At 45.3% G+C, this 17,985-nt stretch overlaps 1 protein-coding gene across 1 annotated transcript in view; it reads right to left on the minus strand.

The window, feature by feature from the left end:
- The window catches only part of vps39 (VPS39 subunit of HOPS complex), a 174,437-nt gene that overhangs the window by 52,330 nt on the left and 104,122 nt on the right, over positions 1 to 17,985 (minus strand). The window contains exons 14-18 of the mRNA XM_038783024.1: positions 13,573 to 13,714; positions 13,187 to 13,273; positions 12,348 to 12,421; positions 11,910 to 12,008; positions 10,022 to 10,139 (exon numbers count right to left, since the gene is read on the minus strand). Of these exons, the coding sequence (XP_038638952.1) occupies positions 10,022 to 10,139; positions 11,910 to 12,008; positions 12,348 to 12,421; positions 13,187 to 13,273; positions 13,573 to 13,714 (520 nt within the window). The remainder of the gene's footprint in view (positions 1 to 10,021; positions 10,140 to 11,909; positions 12,009 to 12,347; positions 12,422 to 13,186; positions 13,274 to 13,572; positions 13,715 to 17,985) is intronic.

Here is a 17,985-nt window from a genome sequence, read left to right on the forward strand (position 1 = left end):
ATTATATTGAAAAGATAAGATTTACCAGTCATGGCTTAATACCTCAACCAGTTTTCATTATCATCTCCAAATCCTGCGCTCCCGCTTGCTCCCACTCTCCTTGCAGAGTTGATAATACCTGGACTTGATTGTAAACTCACTAAAATCCAATCCATACTGTAGGATTTCCTCATTTAAAACAATGACAGTAATTGCTAGAGAACTGATTGGAACTGGGTTATTTATCTCCTTGAAGACAGCATTAGCGAGAATCTCAAATTTCTTATGATATCACAGGTTATCGTGTCTTTTGATAATAGAGTGACAGCAGTTCATGGCCTGGGATTCAGCACCAAATCACCGAGTCATGCAATTTAGGTTTACTTCAAGGTCCGATACCGCTTGACAGCAGCCCGTCTTGGATGATAAGCCATTAATGATGAACCATCCATCCAAGACATAAATTGTTATGCTGAACAGTCCTATTAGCCAATATCTTCAGATCCATATGTTGGGTCCCAAGCTATGTTTGCTCAACAGTTTGTCCACCATCAGGATTAATTGTGAAGGGCTCTGTCATTGGTCTACAGTAATGTGATACACCAGTATTTGGACGTTGAGCCATAAAAGGATTGCTTTAAGCTGAAACTTAATTTTTTTAAATATAAATTTAGAGTACCCAATTATTTTTTTCCAATTAAGGGGCAATTTAGCATAGCCAATCCACCAACCCTGCATATCTTTGGGTTGTGGGGGTGAAACAAGCTTGAACTTCAACATGCATTTCATTCAAAACCACAAACCTGCAGTGATTGAGATCAATCACCAAATGCTACCAACTAAAGTTTCATAGCAGGGCTCTGAACCTATTGCCAATGATTCAGTCGTAACTGCCCAAAAATAATTGCTACATTTGTACAAAATGCTTTTAATTTGCATACAACAGAAATAACTTGACAGAAGTCATCAAACATAGACATCTGGGGCAGAATTCTCTGACCCCCCCGCAGGGTCGGAGAATCGCCCGGGGCCGGTGTAAATCCCGCCCCTGCCGTGGCCGGGATTCTCCGCCACCCGGGAATTGGCGGGGGCGGGAATCACGGCGCGACACCGCAGCGATTCTCCGGCTCGCGATGGGCCGAAGTCCTGCCGCTGAGGCCAATCCCGCCGACGTGGTTTAACCACCTCTGGTGGCGGCAGGGAGCGGGCCCCCGGGGGGGGGGGGGGGGGGGGGGGGGGGGGGGCGCGCGGGGCGATCGGACCCCGGGGGCACTCTTTTTCTTCCGCCGCCACCACGGCCTCCACCATGGCGGAGGCGGAAGAGAAACCCCTACAGCGCATGCGCCGGTGGTGACGTCAGCAGCCGCTGACACACTGGCACATGCGCGAACCGGCGAAGGCCTTTCGGCCAGCCCCGACGCGGCCGGCCGGCGTCAAAGGCCGTTGGTGCCGGTTTTGGCGCCAGTCGGCGTGGCAAAAATCACTCCGGCGTGGGCCTAGCCCCTAAAGGTGTGGAGAATTCTGCATCTTTGGGGAGGCCCGGCGCCGGAGTGGTTGGCGCCACTACGCTACGCCGGGACCCCCTGCCCCGCTGGGTAGGGGAGAATCCCGGCCCGGATGTCAAATGAATAGAAATCTGAAAATTTATTATATCACAAGACGGAATGAATGTGTTCCAACAGTGTTCTTCAAAGTCGGGGATGCGACCCACAGGTGGGTGTTGGGAGGGTCACGGAGCCGTTGTCCACGCCGCTCATGATCGTGCAAATTCCCGTGCAGCAGCCGGCTTTTACTTATTTTCTTATTTAACAAGTTCGGGGGCGGGGGGGTGGGTTATATGATAAAAGTTTACAGGAAAAATATTCAGAACTTTGGACAGATGGAGACTCCATACTTTCTGACACCAGAAGGCTTCACCTTCATCCAACAGGTTCTATTGGAGGAGCGTGTACGAGGGCCAAAGGGACCCAAAACCATTTCCTACATTTTTGTCAGCAGCAAACAAGGCAAGAGAAAATGGTGGGTCGCGCAGGTCGGTTGGCGTGAGTGTCGCGAAGGTCGGCTGGGTTGGGTCCCGAAGGTTGGCCGGTTGGTAAAAATGGGTCCCCGGAAAATTTTTTTGAAGAACACTGTGTTACAAGGTGTTTAGCATTGATAAAATGTGACACAATTGCCTTTATCAAGCCAGCATTTTTGGCCATTTTCTGGTTCACGATTGGTTCGTTATGCTCAGGTTACTGGCAATCTTCGTATTCTTTGTTAGGAATAGGGTATTCCTTAAACAGCAGAATGTGAATAAGGCAGCATCTAAGGATCACAAGATTAGAACATAAAAACCAAGGAGTGAGAATGAGTCTGAATATTGTGCGTAGAATTGGATTCCATATTTTTGGAGGGGTATTGAGGTGTTAGAAATGATACAATACAGATTCATCAGGTGCTGCCTGGTATGACTTCAAAAATTGGGTCCTTTTTTATTAGAAGGACAGAACATGGGGTTTTCTTTATGATTGAAGTGTTTAAAATTATGAAATATGGAACAAGATAGAAACAGACCTTTTCCAGTAGTTAAAGGGTCAAAAATGAGGGGCAGTAAATGTCTAAATGCAAGATTTAGAACGGAGAGTGGGAGCAACCTCTTGAGGAATGTTGTGAGCTGTGAACTTTACTTCCACAGTTAGTGGTTGAGGTAGAGACTGACAAAGTCAGGATTAAACTGGATGGATGGACAAAGGGAAAGAGATTAAATAGGTATGGCATCAAGGTGGGTAAATGTGGTGAGAAGTATTGACTCACATGTGGAGAGTAAACTTTGACACAGATTGGTTGGGCCAGACTCCATGTTGTATTTTCTATGCATCTCATTTGTTGGTCGGACTATGCTGCTTGCAACTTATATGGTGTTTGCCAATAAAATAAATTGATAATTCAAAAGTGATTCCACTGTCTGTTCAGTGCTTTCAGATAAGGGACGGTATTGTATGGGGCTTGTAAGAGCAGGAAATGTGGTGGGCAGTGTGTCTTAATGGGCGGGTGCCATAATTTCAGACTGAAATGCAGAGATTAACTCAGTGGCAAGTAGGGCCTCAGGCCGTCCAATAGCGGGTTCCAATTTGTAATGTATTTACATGCCATGGATCTTCAGGTCATGAATAATTGCACTCAGTGTAATCAGATCAGAAGAATGCTGACTAGTTTGTGGTTTGTTGCAGGGTTTCTTAATCATCAGCAAATTATCCCTTGATGCTGAAATCAGCACCAGAACTGTGAAGACTGCAGCAGTTGTGTCAAAGTTTTGAAGTTGACTGTGTACCATCAGCAAACTAACCAAAAGTACAAAGTACTGCATGTACCAAGTGTTCTCAGCATCCTCTTTTATAGTAGTGAAGCATGAATAACTTATGCAAGCCAAAAAAAGCAGATGAACAGCTTCCACCTCCACTGCATCAAAGAAATACTGGGCATCTCTTGGTAGGATAAAGTGCCGAATATGGTAGTAAACCACGGTGGATCCCCAGCACATTCACCCTCTTAAGTCACTGGCAACTTTGCTGACTGGGTCACACAAACCAAATGAATGACAGCCTCATCTCCAAAGACATGCTCCATGATGGACTTGCTACTGACATGAGATCAACAAGGTTGCCCATGTCTGAGAACAAGCATGTCTGCAAGCGAGATTTCAAATCGCCTGGGATAGGAGTTGATGCATGAGAAGTCTTTGCTGTTCACCATAGTGTTTGGAGACCAGCAATCAGGAAGAGCATGAAAAAGCACAGATAGATGACCAAATGTAGAAAAGAGAGCCCGCTGCTTTTTGAACGTACAACCGGTCTCTGACCTCAAGCAAAGAATTATTTTCCAGAAAGATCTCATGACTCAAGTTTTTCACAACTTGCAGTTCCCAGAGCTTTTTGAGGCCCCATACCAGTTAATGGCTGGACCCTGGGTGATGAGGGTTATCCCTCCAGACCTGGTTGCAACATAGGTGAATCATCTGTAGAGTGCAGAAAACGAGTGCTATAATGCAGCTCCCTCCGCCCACCCCCTTGTCCTATCCCTGCGGCTTCATGCATTGTTCATGGCCAGTCCACCTAACCTGCACATCTTTGGATTGTGGGAGGAGAACCCAGGAGGAAACCCACAAGTGGGAGAGGCGAGAACGAGATTGGAGAGCCAGTGGGAGTGGAAGTGCAGGTAGCGATAGGGAAGATGCAGACGGTTAATGCACCGGGGCCAGATGGTTTTCCCGTGAATTTTATAAAAGGTTTAAGGACAAGTTGGCGACACTGTTGGTAGAAATGTTTGATGACGCAATTGTCAGGGGGGCCTTGCCGGAATCGATGGGTCAGGCATCCATTTCGTTGTTGCTTAAAAAGGATAAGGATCCGGTAGAGTGTAGGTCCATATCTCTGTTGAATATGAATGCCAAGATATTGGCAAAGGTGTTGCCGTTGAAGTTGGGGGAGGCATTCCGAAGGTGATGGGGAGGATCAGACGGGATTCTTTAAGGGTAGGCAGTTGTCATCAAATGTGCTTTCTACGACAGAAGGTAGGGAGTTGGAGGTGGCGTTGGATATGGAGAAGGTACTTGATCGGGTGGAGTGGAGCTATCTGCTTGCAATCTTGGAGAGGTTTCGGATCGGGCACAAATTTGTGGCTTGGGTCAAATTACTGTACAAGGATCAGATGGAGTGTGTGCGAATGAATTATACTTTCTGCTGCATCGGAGAACAAGGCAAGGGTGCACCATGTATCCCCCCCCCTTCTGTTTACGCTGATGATAGAGCCCTTGGCCATTGCGCTCGGATTTCTGGAAGGGGATAGTGTAGCACAGGGTTTCTCTGTATGCAGATGATCTGCTGTTATACAAGTCGGACCCAAGCTCTTCGGTGGCGGACATAATGGGGTCTGCTTAGGAGAGTTGGGCTGATTTTGGGATACAAGTTGAATTTGGGGAAAAGTGAGTATTTTGTGGTGTCTTCTCCAGTTGGGAGGAGGTGGGACAGTTGGTTGGCAGCAATCCATTTCAGGTATTTGGGGGTGCAGGTGGTCTGGGATTGGGTGCAGCTTCGTAAGTTGAATTTAACAAGCCTGGTTAAGGAGGGTGAAAGCAGATTTATTGAGATGGGACAGTCTTCCCCTGTCGCTGGCAGCACGGTGGCACAGTGGTTAGCATTGCTGCCTACGGCGCTGAGGACCTGGATTCGAATCCCGGCCCTGGGTCACTGTCTGTGAGGAGTTTGCACATTCTCCCCGTGTCTGCGTGGGTTTCGCCCCCACAACCCAAAGATGTGCAGGTTAGGTGGATTGGCCACGCTAAATTGCCCCTTAATTGGAAAAAATAATTGGGTACTCTAAATTTATTTTTTAAAGAAAAAAAAAAGTCTTCCCCTGTCGCTGGCAGGTCGGGTGCAGGCGGTTACGATTAACATTTTGCCGCTGTTCTTATTCTTATTTCCGTGCCTGCTGGTCATTATTTAAGGTGGTGGAAAGGCTGATTTTGCCATTTGTTTGGGCAGGGAAGGTGGCCAGGATGGGCCGACAGTTTGGGGGGGGGGGGCCTTCCGAACTTCTATTATTACTGGGTGGCTAGAGCGGAGAAAATGCGGGGCTGGAGTAGGGAGACGGAGATTTTATGGGTGAGGATGGAGGTGGGTTCTTATAGGAGGTTGGGGTTGCAGGCATTGGTGACGGCACCGCTTCAGTTTACCCCAGGGAAGTATTTGAGAAGTCCTGTGGTGGTTGCAACGATGAAGAGCTGATGCTGATCCAGAGAATCATTAATTTGAGTCGGGGAGGATGAATGCAAGGTTTTGGGAGTGGGAAGAGAGAGGGGTAAAGGAGATGATGGATTTGTTTTTGGAGGTTTGGAGGGGCAGTTCGCAAGCTTAGAGGAGTTGGGGTGGGGGCGGAGGGAAGAGTTTGGGTTTCCACATGAGGAGGGCTTTCATTATATGCAGGTGTGGGACTTTTCTAGAAAGGTTTTCCCAACCTTTCCAATAGCACTTGCCGCCTTGTTGTTGGGGGAGGTGCTGTCGGTAATGTGCTTGGAGGATGGGTTCGTCTTGCTGATTTATGCAAGGATTTTGGAAGAGGGTATGGTGTCTATGGAGGAGGTGAAGGCCAAGTGGGAGGAGTTGGCGATGGAGCTGGAGGAGGGACTGTGGTGTGAGGTGCTGCAGAGGGTGAATGCCTCAACCTCATGCATGAGGCTGGGGTTGATACAATTGACAGTGGTGCATATGGTGTATTTGACAAAGTCAAGGATGAGTCGACTGTTTGAGGGGGTAGAGGATACTTGCGAACAGTGTGGGAGGTGCCCGGCTAATCATGTGCACATGTTCTGGCCCTGCCCAAAGTTGGAGAAATTTTGGGGGATGTTTTTCAGCACTACCTTGGCGCTCCTGCACGCGGATCTGGAGCCGGTTCTCTTGGGGGCCATATTCTTGGAGTCGGACCTGCCAGAGTTGAGATGGGAGCAGAGGCACATGTTTTAGCTTTCGCGTCGTTGATCGCTCGCATGCGGGTTCTGTTGGGGTGGAGGTCAGCTCTTTCACCCTGTGCCTCGGCGCTGCTGGGGGATCTAATGGAGGTCTTGCATATTGAGACGGTGAAATTTTCCCTAAGGGGAGAATTCCCTACAAGAGATGGGGTTTGTTTATTTTGCATTTCAGAGAGCTAGTTGCCAACAACCTTTAGATGTGGATGAGGGGGACGGTTGGTGGAGGGTTTATTGTAGTAATGTTTTTGTTCCGTTTTGTAAAATGTTAAAATGCTAAAAATTTGAATAAAAATACTTTTCAAAAAAACAAAATAGGGCTGGAAAGGTCTTTTGTCTGAAGTTAAGCAATATTCATGATTTAAACGGAGTTATGGGATAAAGGAAGCCCGGTTTTGATGGTGTAACAGCTGTGCAAAATTCCTGATTTAAGCACAGAAGGTACAGTCTATTTTGTGATGATGTCAACAAAAGTAGCCGCAAATGCAACATCCGGTGTAACCTGACAGATGAGATCCTTGAGGAGGCCAGAAATTGGTGCACTGAGAGATTTAATGGTGATGAGGAGGAAATCATCATTCATCTCTATATTTACAGTCCAAATGTTCCAGTACCAAGTACCTTATGTAGCCAGCTAAGCATTTTGTACAAGCCCTTGGGCTTAGATGAGGCAGACAGTTCATGATACGCAGCCAACTCCACACTCTCACCTTTGTCATCAATAAAATAAAAACTTATTTTATTCATTTACAGGATTCTGGGCATCGCTGGTTATCCAGCATTTATTTCCCTAGTTGCTCTTCAGAAGGTGGTGGCGAGTTGCCTTCTTGAACCGTTACAGTCATTGAGGTGTAGGTACACCCATTGTGCTGTTGGGGGGGACAAGAGTAGTTTCAGGATGTTGCCCCAGCGACTTGAAGGAACAGCAATATATTTTCAAGTCAGGGCGGTGAGTGACTTGGAGGGGAACATCCAGGTGGAGGGGTTCCCAGGTATCTGCTGCTCTTGTCCTTCTAAATGGTAATGGTCGTGGATTTAGAAGGTGCTGTCTAAGGAACCTTGGTGCAGTACATCTTGTAGATGGTATACATGGATGCCACTGTTCCTCAGTGGTGGAGGGTTTGAATGTTAGTGGAAGGGCAAGCAATCAAGCGGGCTGCTTTGTCCTGGATGGTGTTGAGCATCTTTACTGTTGTTGGAGCTGCACTCATCCAGGCAGGTGGAGAGTATTGCATTACACTCTTGACTTGTGCCTTGCAGATGGTGGACAGGCTTTGGGGGGTCAGGAGGTGAATTACTCACCGTAGGATTCCTAGCCTTTGACCTGCCCTGGTAGCCACAGTATTAATATGGCTAGTCCACTTCAGTTTCTGATCAACGGTAAGCCCCAGGATATTGATTGCGGGGGATTCACGATGGTAATGCCATTGAATGTCAAGGGGTGGAGGTTAACTGCAGCACGGTGGCATAGTGGTTACCATTGCTGCCTACAGCGCTGAGGACCCGGGTTCGAGTCCCGGCCCTGGGACACTGCCTGTGAGGAGTTTGCATGTTTTCCCCATATCTGCATGGGTTTCACCCCCACAAACCAAAAATGTGCAGGATAGGTGGATTGGCCACGTTAAATTGCCCTTTAATTGGAAAAAATAATTGGGTACTCTAAATTTATAAAAAGCAAAAAAGGGGTGGAGGTTAGATCCTCTCTTGTAGGAGATGATCTTTGCCTGGCACTTGTGTGGCACGAATGTAACTTGCCACTTGTCAGCCCAAGCCTGGATGTTGTCCAGGACTTGCTGCATTTGGGCACAGACTGCTTCATTATCTGAGGAGTTGCGAATGATGCTGAACATTGTTTTGGTTTGGTGTATTGTCACGTGTACCACGGTACTGTGAAAAGTATTGTTCTGCATGCAGCTCAAGCAAACATTTTGCAGTCATCCGCAAACATCCCCACTTCTGACCTTATATTGGAAGGGAGGTCATTGATGAAGCAGCTGAAGATGGTTGGTTCTTGGACACTACCCTAAGGAACTCCGGATCCTCCGGTTTCCTCTTAAGTCCCGAAAGACGTGATTGTTAGGTGAATTGGACATTCTGAATTCTCCCTCAGTGCACCCGAATAGGCTCAGGAGTGTGGTGACTAGGGGATTTTCACAGTAACTTCATTGCAGTGTTAATGTAGCCCACTTATGATTATTATTTCAGGACACAGTGAATGAGCCCAAAGAATGGTACAAACAGCTACTTCGACTGCCCAAAATAGTAGGCATGCTTAATACAGTTTAAGCAGCGCCAATGGCATGAACATCTTTGGTAGAGAAAAATTCCTTCTATCATTTTCCCAATAGAATGGAATAGGTGGGGATGCTGCAAGTTAGTAGTAGCAGAGAAAGAGGCTATTTATATGTGTTCAGCATAACTTCCCTGCATTTGTAGTTAATACCCCAATTCATGAAGCCCAAGATGCCATTTGCTTTGCGAACTACTCTCTCAAAATGACATGCCACCTTCAAAAATTAAACCCCAGGCCTCTCAGTCCCGGTACACTCTTTAGAACTGCAGTCTATATTGCCTCTCCCCATCTATCCCTTCTGCCAAAATGAATGACCTCATATCTCTGTACTAAACTCCATCTGCCAATTGTCTGCCTATTCTGCTAGTGTATGTCCCGTTTCATTCGATTGGTATCATCCCGATGGCCACACACCAAGTTTGGCATCACTGGCAAATTTTGAAATTTTACCTGGGTTATCCAATATTCAAGACATTTATATATACCAGAGAAGTAGTGTTCACTTGGGGAATACCACTCAATACCATCTACCTGTCTGAAAAGCAACCATTTAGTCACTGTTTTCTCTCCTAAACCATTTATTTTTATCCAAGCGGACACTAAGCCTATTATTCCGTGAGACTTTAAGTTGCATAGACTGTATCTGGTTCTATTCAATCGTATTATCTGTTCAGACAAATAGGACCAAAATTGATAATTGAATGCAAAGGCAGAGGACAATGAGGGAAAAGAGATGATGAGAGGGGAGAAAGAGAAGCCATCATGAAAAATCAAATCATTACTAAACTTTGTCCAAATGGTACAAGAATCAATGTTGTCACATAGTAACAATATTTCAGTTGACAACATGTGCTTATTAAAATAACCTGGTGTGATTTCCAGGAGAAGGAAGCAGAAAAGGCAATATGATAACTCACGCTGTGCAGCGAAGCAGTGCTGGAGGGTGGATTGCTTAGTTTTGTTCCTTACAGCCTGATTGTTCAGTGTTATTGGTTCAATGCAAAATAATAGGGTAGATTATATGCTACTGCCTTCTGTGGCAAGGACTGAGAATGGGAGCAAGGGACGCCAGTGCAATGGCCCCATCAAATAACGTTAATAAAATACTCCAAGCAGATGTTTTCAAGTGAGACAGGGAGAAAGAAATAGCAGAAAAGACTGGCCAGATGAATCAAAGCGTGTATTTCACAATTCAGAAGAAAATACAATCGTGTGCAGTAGAGATTCTCTATAGGCACGTGCCTTACCCTCAGGTAGAGAATTGAGGTATTCCTTCATGAGGGCTTGCACCTTCTCACGGTACAGTTGGATCAGGCAGTTGTGGAAGAGTGGCCCTATTTCGTTCCAAATATAGATGATGTGTTCCTAGGAGGAAGGAGGACAAACAATAGGTACATTTATGCGATTAATAAAGACCTCGCGTGACAGCTAATTGGGTACAGTTGAGGTATATCTATGATAAAATACCCGTCAACACTTAATAATAATATTAATAATCTTTATTGTCACAAGTAGACTTTACATTAACACAGCAATGAAGTTACTGTGAAAATCCCCTAGTCGCCACACCTGGGCGTCTGTTTGGGTACACGGAGGAAGAATTCAGAATGTCCAAATGACCTAACACGTCTTTCAGGACTTGTGGGGGGAAACCGGAGCACCCGGAGGAAATCCACGCAGACACGGGGAGAACTTGCAGACTCCGCACAGATAGTGACCCAAGCCGCGAATCAAACCCAAAACCCAGGCACTGTGAAGCAGCAGTGCTAACCACTGTGTTACCATGCTGCCATTTTGCATGAAGAATGGAGTGCTGCTGATATCAGTGGAACCAATCCCCAGTCCATCCTCAGAAGAGTTGAGGAGAACAAATAGGGGAGCTCCTTCTTGAGCTGCAGCAGCACCATCAGATTTGTTTCTTGGGTTTAATTTAGTTTTATTTAAATGAGAAAGTGATAAAGAATTAGGTTTTTAAACAAGAGGTGATAGTATTGGAACAAGAAGAGGTGCTCAAAGAAGGAGGAAGTGCCACAGAAGTAAAAGGATAGCACAAGGAATGACTTAATAGTCAAAAGTCTTACTTCCACCTCGGTAGTATGGCAGGGCAAGTGGTAAAAGTTGTAGCCAGGAGGGGCTACTTTATTAAAGGGGAAGGATTCTGCAATCACCTGCAATAAGCTCATGATTGCAAAATAAACCATCATTCTGTAGGGAGACATGAAGGAGGACAGTGATAGTCAATCTACGGGCAGAGTTCACAGGGTGCACAGTAGGAAGAATGAATGAGATGAGAGGTAGATTGGAAAGCTAGGCCCTCCCCCAGCAGGCACGCTGGATAGGAAGTTCAAAATGAAAGTAGGATGGGGAAGTTGGGGTGGCCGTACGTAAGGAGGCAGTGAAAAGTGCCCCAGTGGGCCCTATAGAGGATGCTACAAAGGCACAGAAGGAAGCTGTAGGCTTATCTAAGTGAGAGTGAAGTCTAGGAAATCAGTAGGAGAGCAGGATGGTTGAGAAGTGTGGAAGGTTTGGGGTAGGGATATGCGAGGGCAGTTCTTGAGGGGAGCAAAATGAAATGAGGTATGATGACAGTACGCCAGGTAGAGATAGAGAAAAAGGTTAAAAAGGAGAAACAGAAATGACAGGTTTTGGTTCAGAGCAGTATCCAAAATATGTCCATGAATGGACAGGAGGAAATTCAAGTTACATAGGTGTAGTTACATAGCAAGATTAAGATAGATAAGCCCTGATAAAAAATAGGGAATGGAATGGAAACAATAGGAGGTGGTCAAGAGTTTGAGTCAGAGGCTTTGTTATATTTGGACAAAGTACTAGAGGACTGTACAGTTAATTAAAAGGAGAGATTTAGATGGAGCAGCAATAGGATTGGGAGGAATGATCGTGGCTGGCGGCAATACAGAATGCATATTTTCTATTGTGACATATTACTTGTTCAGACTGATCAAAAGTTAACACTGCAGTTCAAAAACTTTTGAAATCCAAACCACCCGATCATTCTTCACCCACCTCCTGAAGTAAACTTCCAGTGGTGGAAATGTTTTCAGAAGAGTGGTAATAAAGGGGCAGCATCACTGGCATGTGATATTCGTACAGCTTACAAACAATCATGGTTCTTACCAGATATGGAATAGAAAGCTCCTTACAGTTCTCCTTTAGGAAGTCCAACACTTTGTTTCTTGGTAGGTTTTCCACCTCAAGCAGATCCTCTGTAAATATCTAACCACAGAAGGAAAACAAAAATCACAATTCAAACCAATAGGTTACACTATTCAGAGCACTCAAAGTTCAAGTGAATCTGCTCGAGAGCTCTTCTTTTCATAACACACACTGCTCCATCGACAACACACCCTTCATCACTCTGCTGGAGTTAAACAGTTCCCTCTCTCCCGAAAATACTGTTCAAGCCAGCAATAAACATCACTTTGACAAAGTACAAGGTGAAGTACAATTATATAGAAAGGTGCGTGCAGAATTCCATCTGATCAATGCATTATCGCAATGTAGTTGTAATCCTTAGTTAAAAATAAAATTTTAAAGAATGTTCTGAATCCCTACCTTTAACCCATCTTCTGGACACGTTTTCAGGACCCAAAGAGAAAATTCAAAAATAATATTCAAGTTCTCTTTCCCTGATAAGAAACAGAAACAGGTCAGGGAGTAGAGATAAACAAAAGACTTAAGTCCAGTATTAACCGATCAAACTCCAAATAGCAAAACCTCAGATTTTCTGACGGATCTTGAATGACTGCCTAAATTCTGATGCTTTGAAAGGCTTTCCATATAAGTTTTCCCATTTATCACCTTTCAGTTTCTAATCATGAGCATGTGCTGACAGAATGTACTCCCCTCACAAACACAGCTTAATATCAAAATCTGAAATGTAACTGCTTGAGGCAATGCATCAAAATCAAACTGATCGAGAACCTAATAAATACACAATGCAGAGGTCACAGGATCGTGATTTTTTTTTTTTTAAATGGAGAATACCCAATTATTTTTTTCCAATTAAGGGGCAATTTAGCTTGGCCAATCTACCTAATCTGCACATCTTTGGGTTGTGGCGTGGGTGAAACCGGCGTAGACACAGGGAGAATGTGCAAACTCCACACAGACAGTGACTCAGGGCAGGAATCGAACAGGGTCCTCAGTGCCGTAGGCAGCAGTGCTAATCACTGGGCCATTGTGCTGCCCTGGCATGATTATGGTAGACAACAATTTATTTCTTCATAGCCAGTAAGTGACCAATTGCAACATTAAAATTTTGGTTTGGGTCAGATTGGGTAATTCATCATTGTGCAGTGATCAAGCTGGTTTGCCCACTGTAGTTTCAAATCGGTTATAGGTTACATTATAGTCATTGTGCATATTATACCAGAATAGTAACAATTACTAACCCAGTCTTTGGAGGTACTGCACAGTTCGCTCATGGCCTTTCAATGGTGAATTGGCTTTTTTTGCCTGATCTAGTAGAACCTGCAGGGCTACAATAGAAAACAGATGGTACAGGGATGACAATCATTACTTCACACAAATTGTACTGTAAATCTGGAATTGCTTTCCCTACAAATTCTCTCTCTCTCTCCATTCCCCCCCCCCCCCCGCTGGGGATCAATTGAGAAGCTCAGATTGATTTATATACAGAGAGAATATTAAGGACCCAAGTGAATCAAAAGAGTCAAGACACAGATCAATCACGATCAACTTAAGGGGCTGAATAGCCCCCTCTTGCTTCTATGTTCCTAGTAAGGGAATTAAAATTATAGTGAACAAATCCCATCACCTTTCTCATGCAGGCCCTTCTTTTCATACAGAATGATCAGCTCGCTGTACTTGTGTGCTTTCTTCAGTACGTGTTCGCTCTCTTCAATGTGACAGTGATTGTTCTCCAGTCGTAACAAGGGAGCCACGAGTGCTACATTTGTCTGAAACACACACAGGAATCAGCAAAGACCATGAATTATCAGGAGCATTCAGAGTGGAGATTTGCCCGCCTTACTATTTCTCATCTGTATGCTGTTCTTCATCAATATTATCTGAAAACAAAGGTCAGGTTCCACATTTCCAATGACACTTCACACCATGATTCCTCCAGTGTCTGATTTGGCATGCTATTTATATAACATTCAGTACTGGTTCATCGTACATTTTCTTCAACTTAATATTGAGAAAACTGAAACTACTGTCTTTGGTCCCACCTCAAACTTGGCTCCCGAGCTAGCAACGCCATCCTTCTCCCTGACAAATATCTTATGCTGAACTAAACCATGCTTACACCTCGGTGTCCTATTTGACACTTGAGATGAGCTGATGACCCCATATCGGTTTCATTATTAATACCATCCCATTCCATACCATTCGTCTCTGACCCTGCCTCAGTTCATCTGCTTTTGAAACCATCATCCATGCCCTTGTTACGCTCTAGTCTGAACTATGCAAATGCTGAACTAAGCTGCCTAGCTTCCACCCTTCAAAAATTTGAGCTCATCTCAAACTCTGCTGTCTGTATCCTAACTTGCACCAAGTTTGGGTCACCACTTATCCCTATGCTTGCTTATGTGTATTGATTACCAGTTCAAAAAGCCTAGATCTTAAAATGCGCATCCTTGCTCTCAAATTCTCCCAGTCTTGCCCCTTCTTAACTTTGTAACTTCTTTGAGCTCTACAGCCCTGGGGGTCTTTGAACTCCAGCAAATCTGACCAATGTGACATGCATTTTTACCAGTGGTAGCAAAGCCTCCAGAACGGTCTTACTTTCAAATTCCGGAATCCCCTTCCTGTCGTGGAATGCCCCTTTGTTTGTGGGGGGGGGGGGGGGGGGAAGAGAGAGTTATCAGAGGGCACATGACCCATTGTGCCAATCGCAGAGAAGCGAATGTTTTGACATCTGGATGGACGAACGGTTGAGTTAACAAGCTTTCTTATCGCTGTCCTATGTATATAATTGTTTGTTCACAAATAAACCTTCTGTTCGTTTACCTATCTTGTTGGTCATTAGTTCTTCGTAGTTACTATGTGAGGTGACAAGATAAAGCGGAATTTTTCTGTCATTTGCTGAAGTCGGGAGAACAGTCCTCGAATCACAACCCTTTTAAGGAATACTACTGCAACAACCCACGAGTGCCAAATTGCCTTTATTTGGGAAGTTGGAAACATTTAACCCTAAACAGAATAGTGGATCCAATATGTGGAGTGTCTCGTATTGTTTTTTTACGGCCAATGAAAGCCGGCGCGGGGTGGAGACAAGAAAAAGCAGAAGGTAATCCTTCTTCACACTTATCATCTAATTCAAAGTTTGATTTCTCTAGAGGCCCCAGCTACAAACACATTCGTGCAGCCAGTTGAACTGGTCGAAGAGCGCCATCATCCAAAACCATCGGTGATAATGCATCAAAAATAATTTTATTCTAAAATTAGAAACCCGGGGAGACGTCGCAATGAATGAAATGAAAATCGCTTATTGTCACAAGTAGGCTTCAATGAAGTTACTGTGAAAAGCCCCTAGTCGCCACATTCCGGCGCCTGTTCGGGGAGGCTGTTACGGGAATCAAACCGTGCTGCTGGCCTGCTTGGTCTGCTTTCAAAGCCTGCGATTTAGCTCTGTGCTAAACAGCAATGTGCATGGCACAATTGGGGCAGTTGGCTGAACTATGCAAATTCGGATCAACACTCTATGAGAAGTTAAGAGATAGGTTGGTTTGTGGTGCGAATAAACACACCATACAAAAAATTCGAGGCAACACTGTTCTACAAAGCTCATCCAGTGTCTTATGCTTTACACAAAAAAGTAGAAGCTGAGCTCAAGCCCAAGTAGTGGGTCGGATCTCAAATAACAATTGGTCAGAGTACAGGAAGGAGATAGATTAGTGGCATGGTGCAATGACAACAATTATCTCCCTCAATGTCAGCAAAACTAAGGAGCTGGTCATCGACCTCAGGAAGCGAAGTGTCATACGCACTCCAGTCTGCATCAATGGTGCCGAGGTGGAGATGGTTAACAGCTTCAAATTCCTAGGTATAATCACTATCAACAATCTGCCCTGGTCCACCCAGGGCAACGCTACTGCCAAGAAAGCACAATAGCGTCTATACTTCCTCAGGAAATTCGGCATGTCCACAATGACTCCGGTCAATTTTTAAAGATGTATTATAGAAAACATCCTATTTGGCTACATCACAGCTTGGTATGGCAACTGCTCGGCCTAAGACCGTAAGAAACTAGAGTCATGAACACAGCTCAGTCCATCGCACGAACCTGCCTCTCATCCATTGACTCGGTCTACACCTCCCACTGCCTGGGGAAAGTGGGCAGCATAATCAAAGACCCCTCCCATCCGGGATATTCTTTCTTCTAACCTCTTCCATTGGGCAGAAGATACAAAAGTTTGAGAACATGCAAAAATAGATTCAAAAAAGCTTCTTCCCTGCTGTTACAATGGCCCTCTTATGGATGTAGCTGATCTTTCTATGCACCTTCTCTACAGTTGTAGCATTATATTCCGTATGCATCATCTGATGCCTATGTTTATGTATTTACATTGTGTATTTATCGTATGTTCTATGTTATCATGTATGGAGCAATCTGTCTGGACTGTATGCAGAACAATACTTTTCACTGTACCTTGGTATACGTGACAATAATCTAAATCTAAGCGGCCGGAGAACTTCATAATAATTAAGCCTATGCAGTTCTGAGTGTGCTGCCCCCATTGTTCCAGTTGATAAACTGGATTGGACTGTCAGGATATGTGGAGAGTCTAAGCTAACCATCAATGGGAGGCACGGGGCGGAGTGGTTAGTTACCACTGCTGCTTACGTCGTTGAGGACCCGGGTTCAATCCCAGCCCATTGACTGTGTGGAGTTTGCACATTCTCCCCGTGACTGCGTGGGTTTCACCCCCAACACAAAGATGTGCAGGTTAAATGGATTGGCCATGTGACATTGGCCCTTAATTGGAAAAAAATAATTGGGTATTCTAAATTTATTTAAAAAAAAGATCAGCTAACCATCAACCAAGCAGTAAAACTGAATCGGTACCCTATACCGAAGATCTGCATGCCAGTTAGCTGGAGGGTCAACTTACATGAAACGTGACATGAATCATGCTTATCAGCAGATAGAGTTAGACAAGGCATCTAGGGAATTTGTAACAATCAACACCCACAAAGGCTTATTTCAATATTCCCAACTGCCATTTGGAATATCTTTGGCATGCACCATATTCCAAAGTACTATGGAAAGCTTGTTACAGGGCTCGCCCTAGGTAGTTGTCTATTTTGAAGATGTATTAATGTGATGAATGTAGGAATTTCAGATATATTGTATTATAGGCATTTGGTGCATTAAGGGTTAAAAGCCCGAGTTGGTATGTGACTGCTGCAGTCATGTTTTTAAAAGAAATCCTAGTTTGAAAGACAACTATGTTTTGTGTAGTTCATATTGGATATTTTCCAAATGGAAAATGTCATACAAGTTTCCTAGCCAGGCCACCACCCCCGGCGGCGTTGCCAACCGCCATTCCAATAAGATTCTTCGCCGGGACTTCCGGTTACGGCGCTAAGCCGCACGTTCGGCAGCTCCCGTTATTTAATGACTTTTGGGCCGATTTGAGGGCCCCAAATGGCGCTGTTTCGACGAATCCCGGTGGGGGAAGGTGTCTAGAGGAGCATTCCCCATAATTTATGGTGCTCACCCGGAGTGGGGCAAAGGAAAAAGCTGCAGCAGCTCCCCAAGAAAAGCGGGGGAAGAAGGACAAAATGGCAGCTGGCGGAACACCCGAGGACTGGTGGAAGTGGGCGCAGGAGCAGCAGGCCTCTCTTCTGCGCTGTTTTGCGGAGCTGAAGGCTGAGCTGCTGGACTCCCTGAATGCGACTACCAACAAGCTGCTTGGGACCCAGGCGGCCCAGGAGGCGTCCATTCGAGAGTTGCAGCAGCAGGCCACTGAGAGGGAGAAGGAGGTCGTGGGGAAAGTGGAGTTGCACGAGGCACTTCACAAAAAGTGGCAAGACCGCTTGGAGGAGCTGGACGTTTGCACGAGGCGAAAGAATTTGAGGATCTTGCGCCTGGCGGAGGGGCTGGAGGGGTCGGATCTCCCGGCGTATGTCACCACGATGTTGAGCTCGTTGATGGGGGCGGGGCCCTTCCATTTGCCCCTGGAGCTTGAGGGAGCTCACAGAGTGCTGGCCAGGAGGCCTA

This window comes from Scyliorhinus canicula, chromosome 2 (assembly GCF_902713615.1).
Source record: "Scyliorhinus canicula chromosome 2, sScyCan1.1, whole genome shotgun sequence".
Lineage (NCBI taxonomy): Eukaryota > Metazoa > Chordata > Chondrichthyes > Carcharhiniformes > Scyliorhinidae > Scyliorhinus > Scyliorhinus canicula.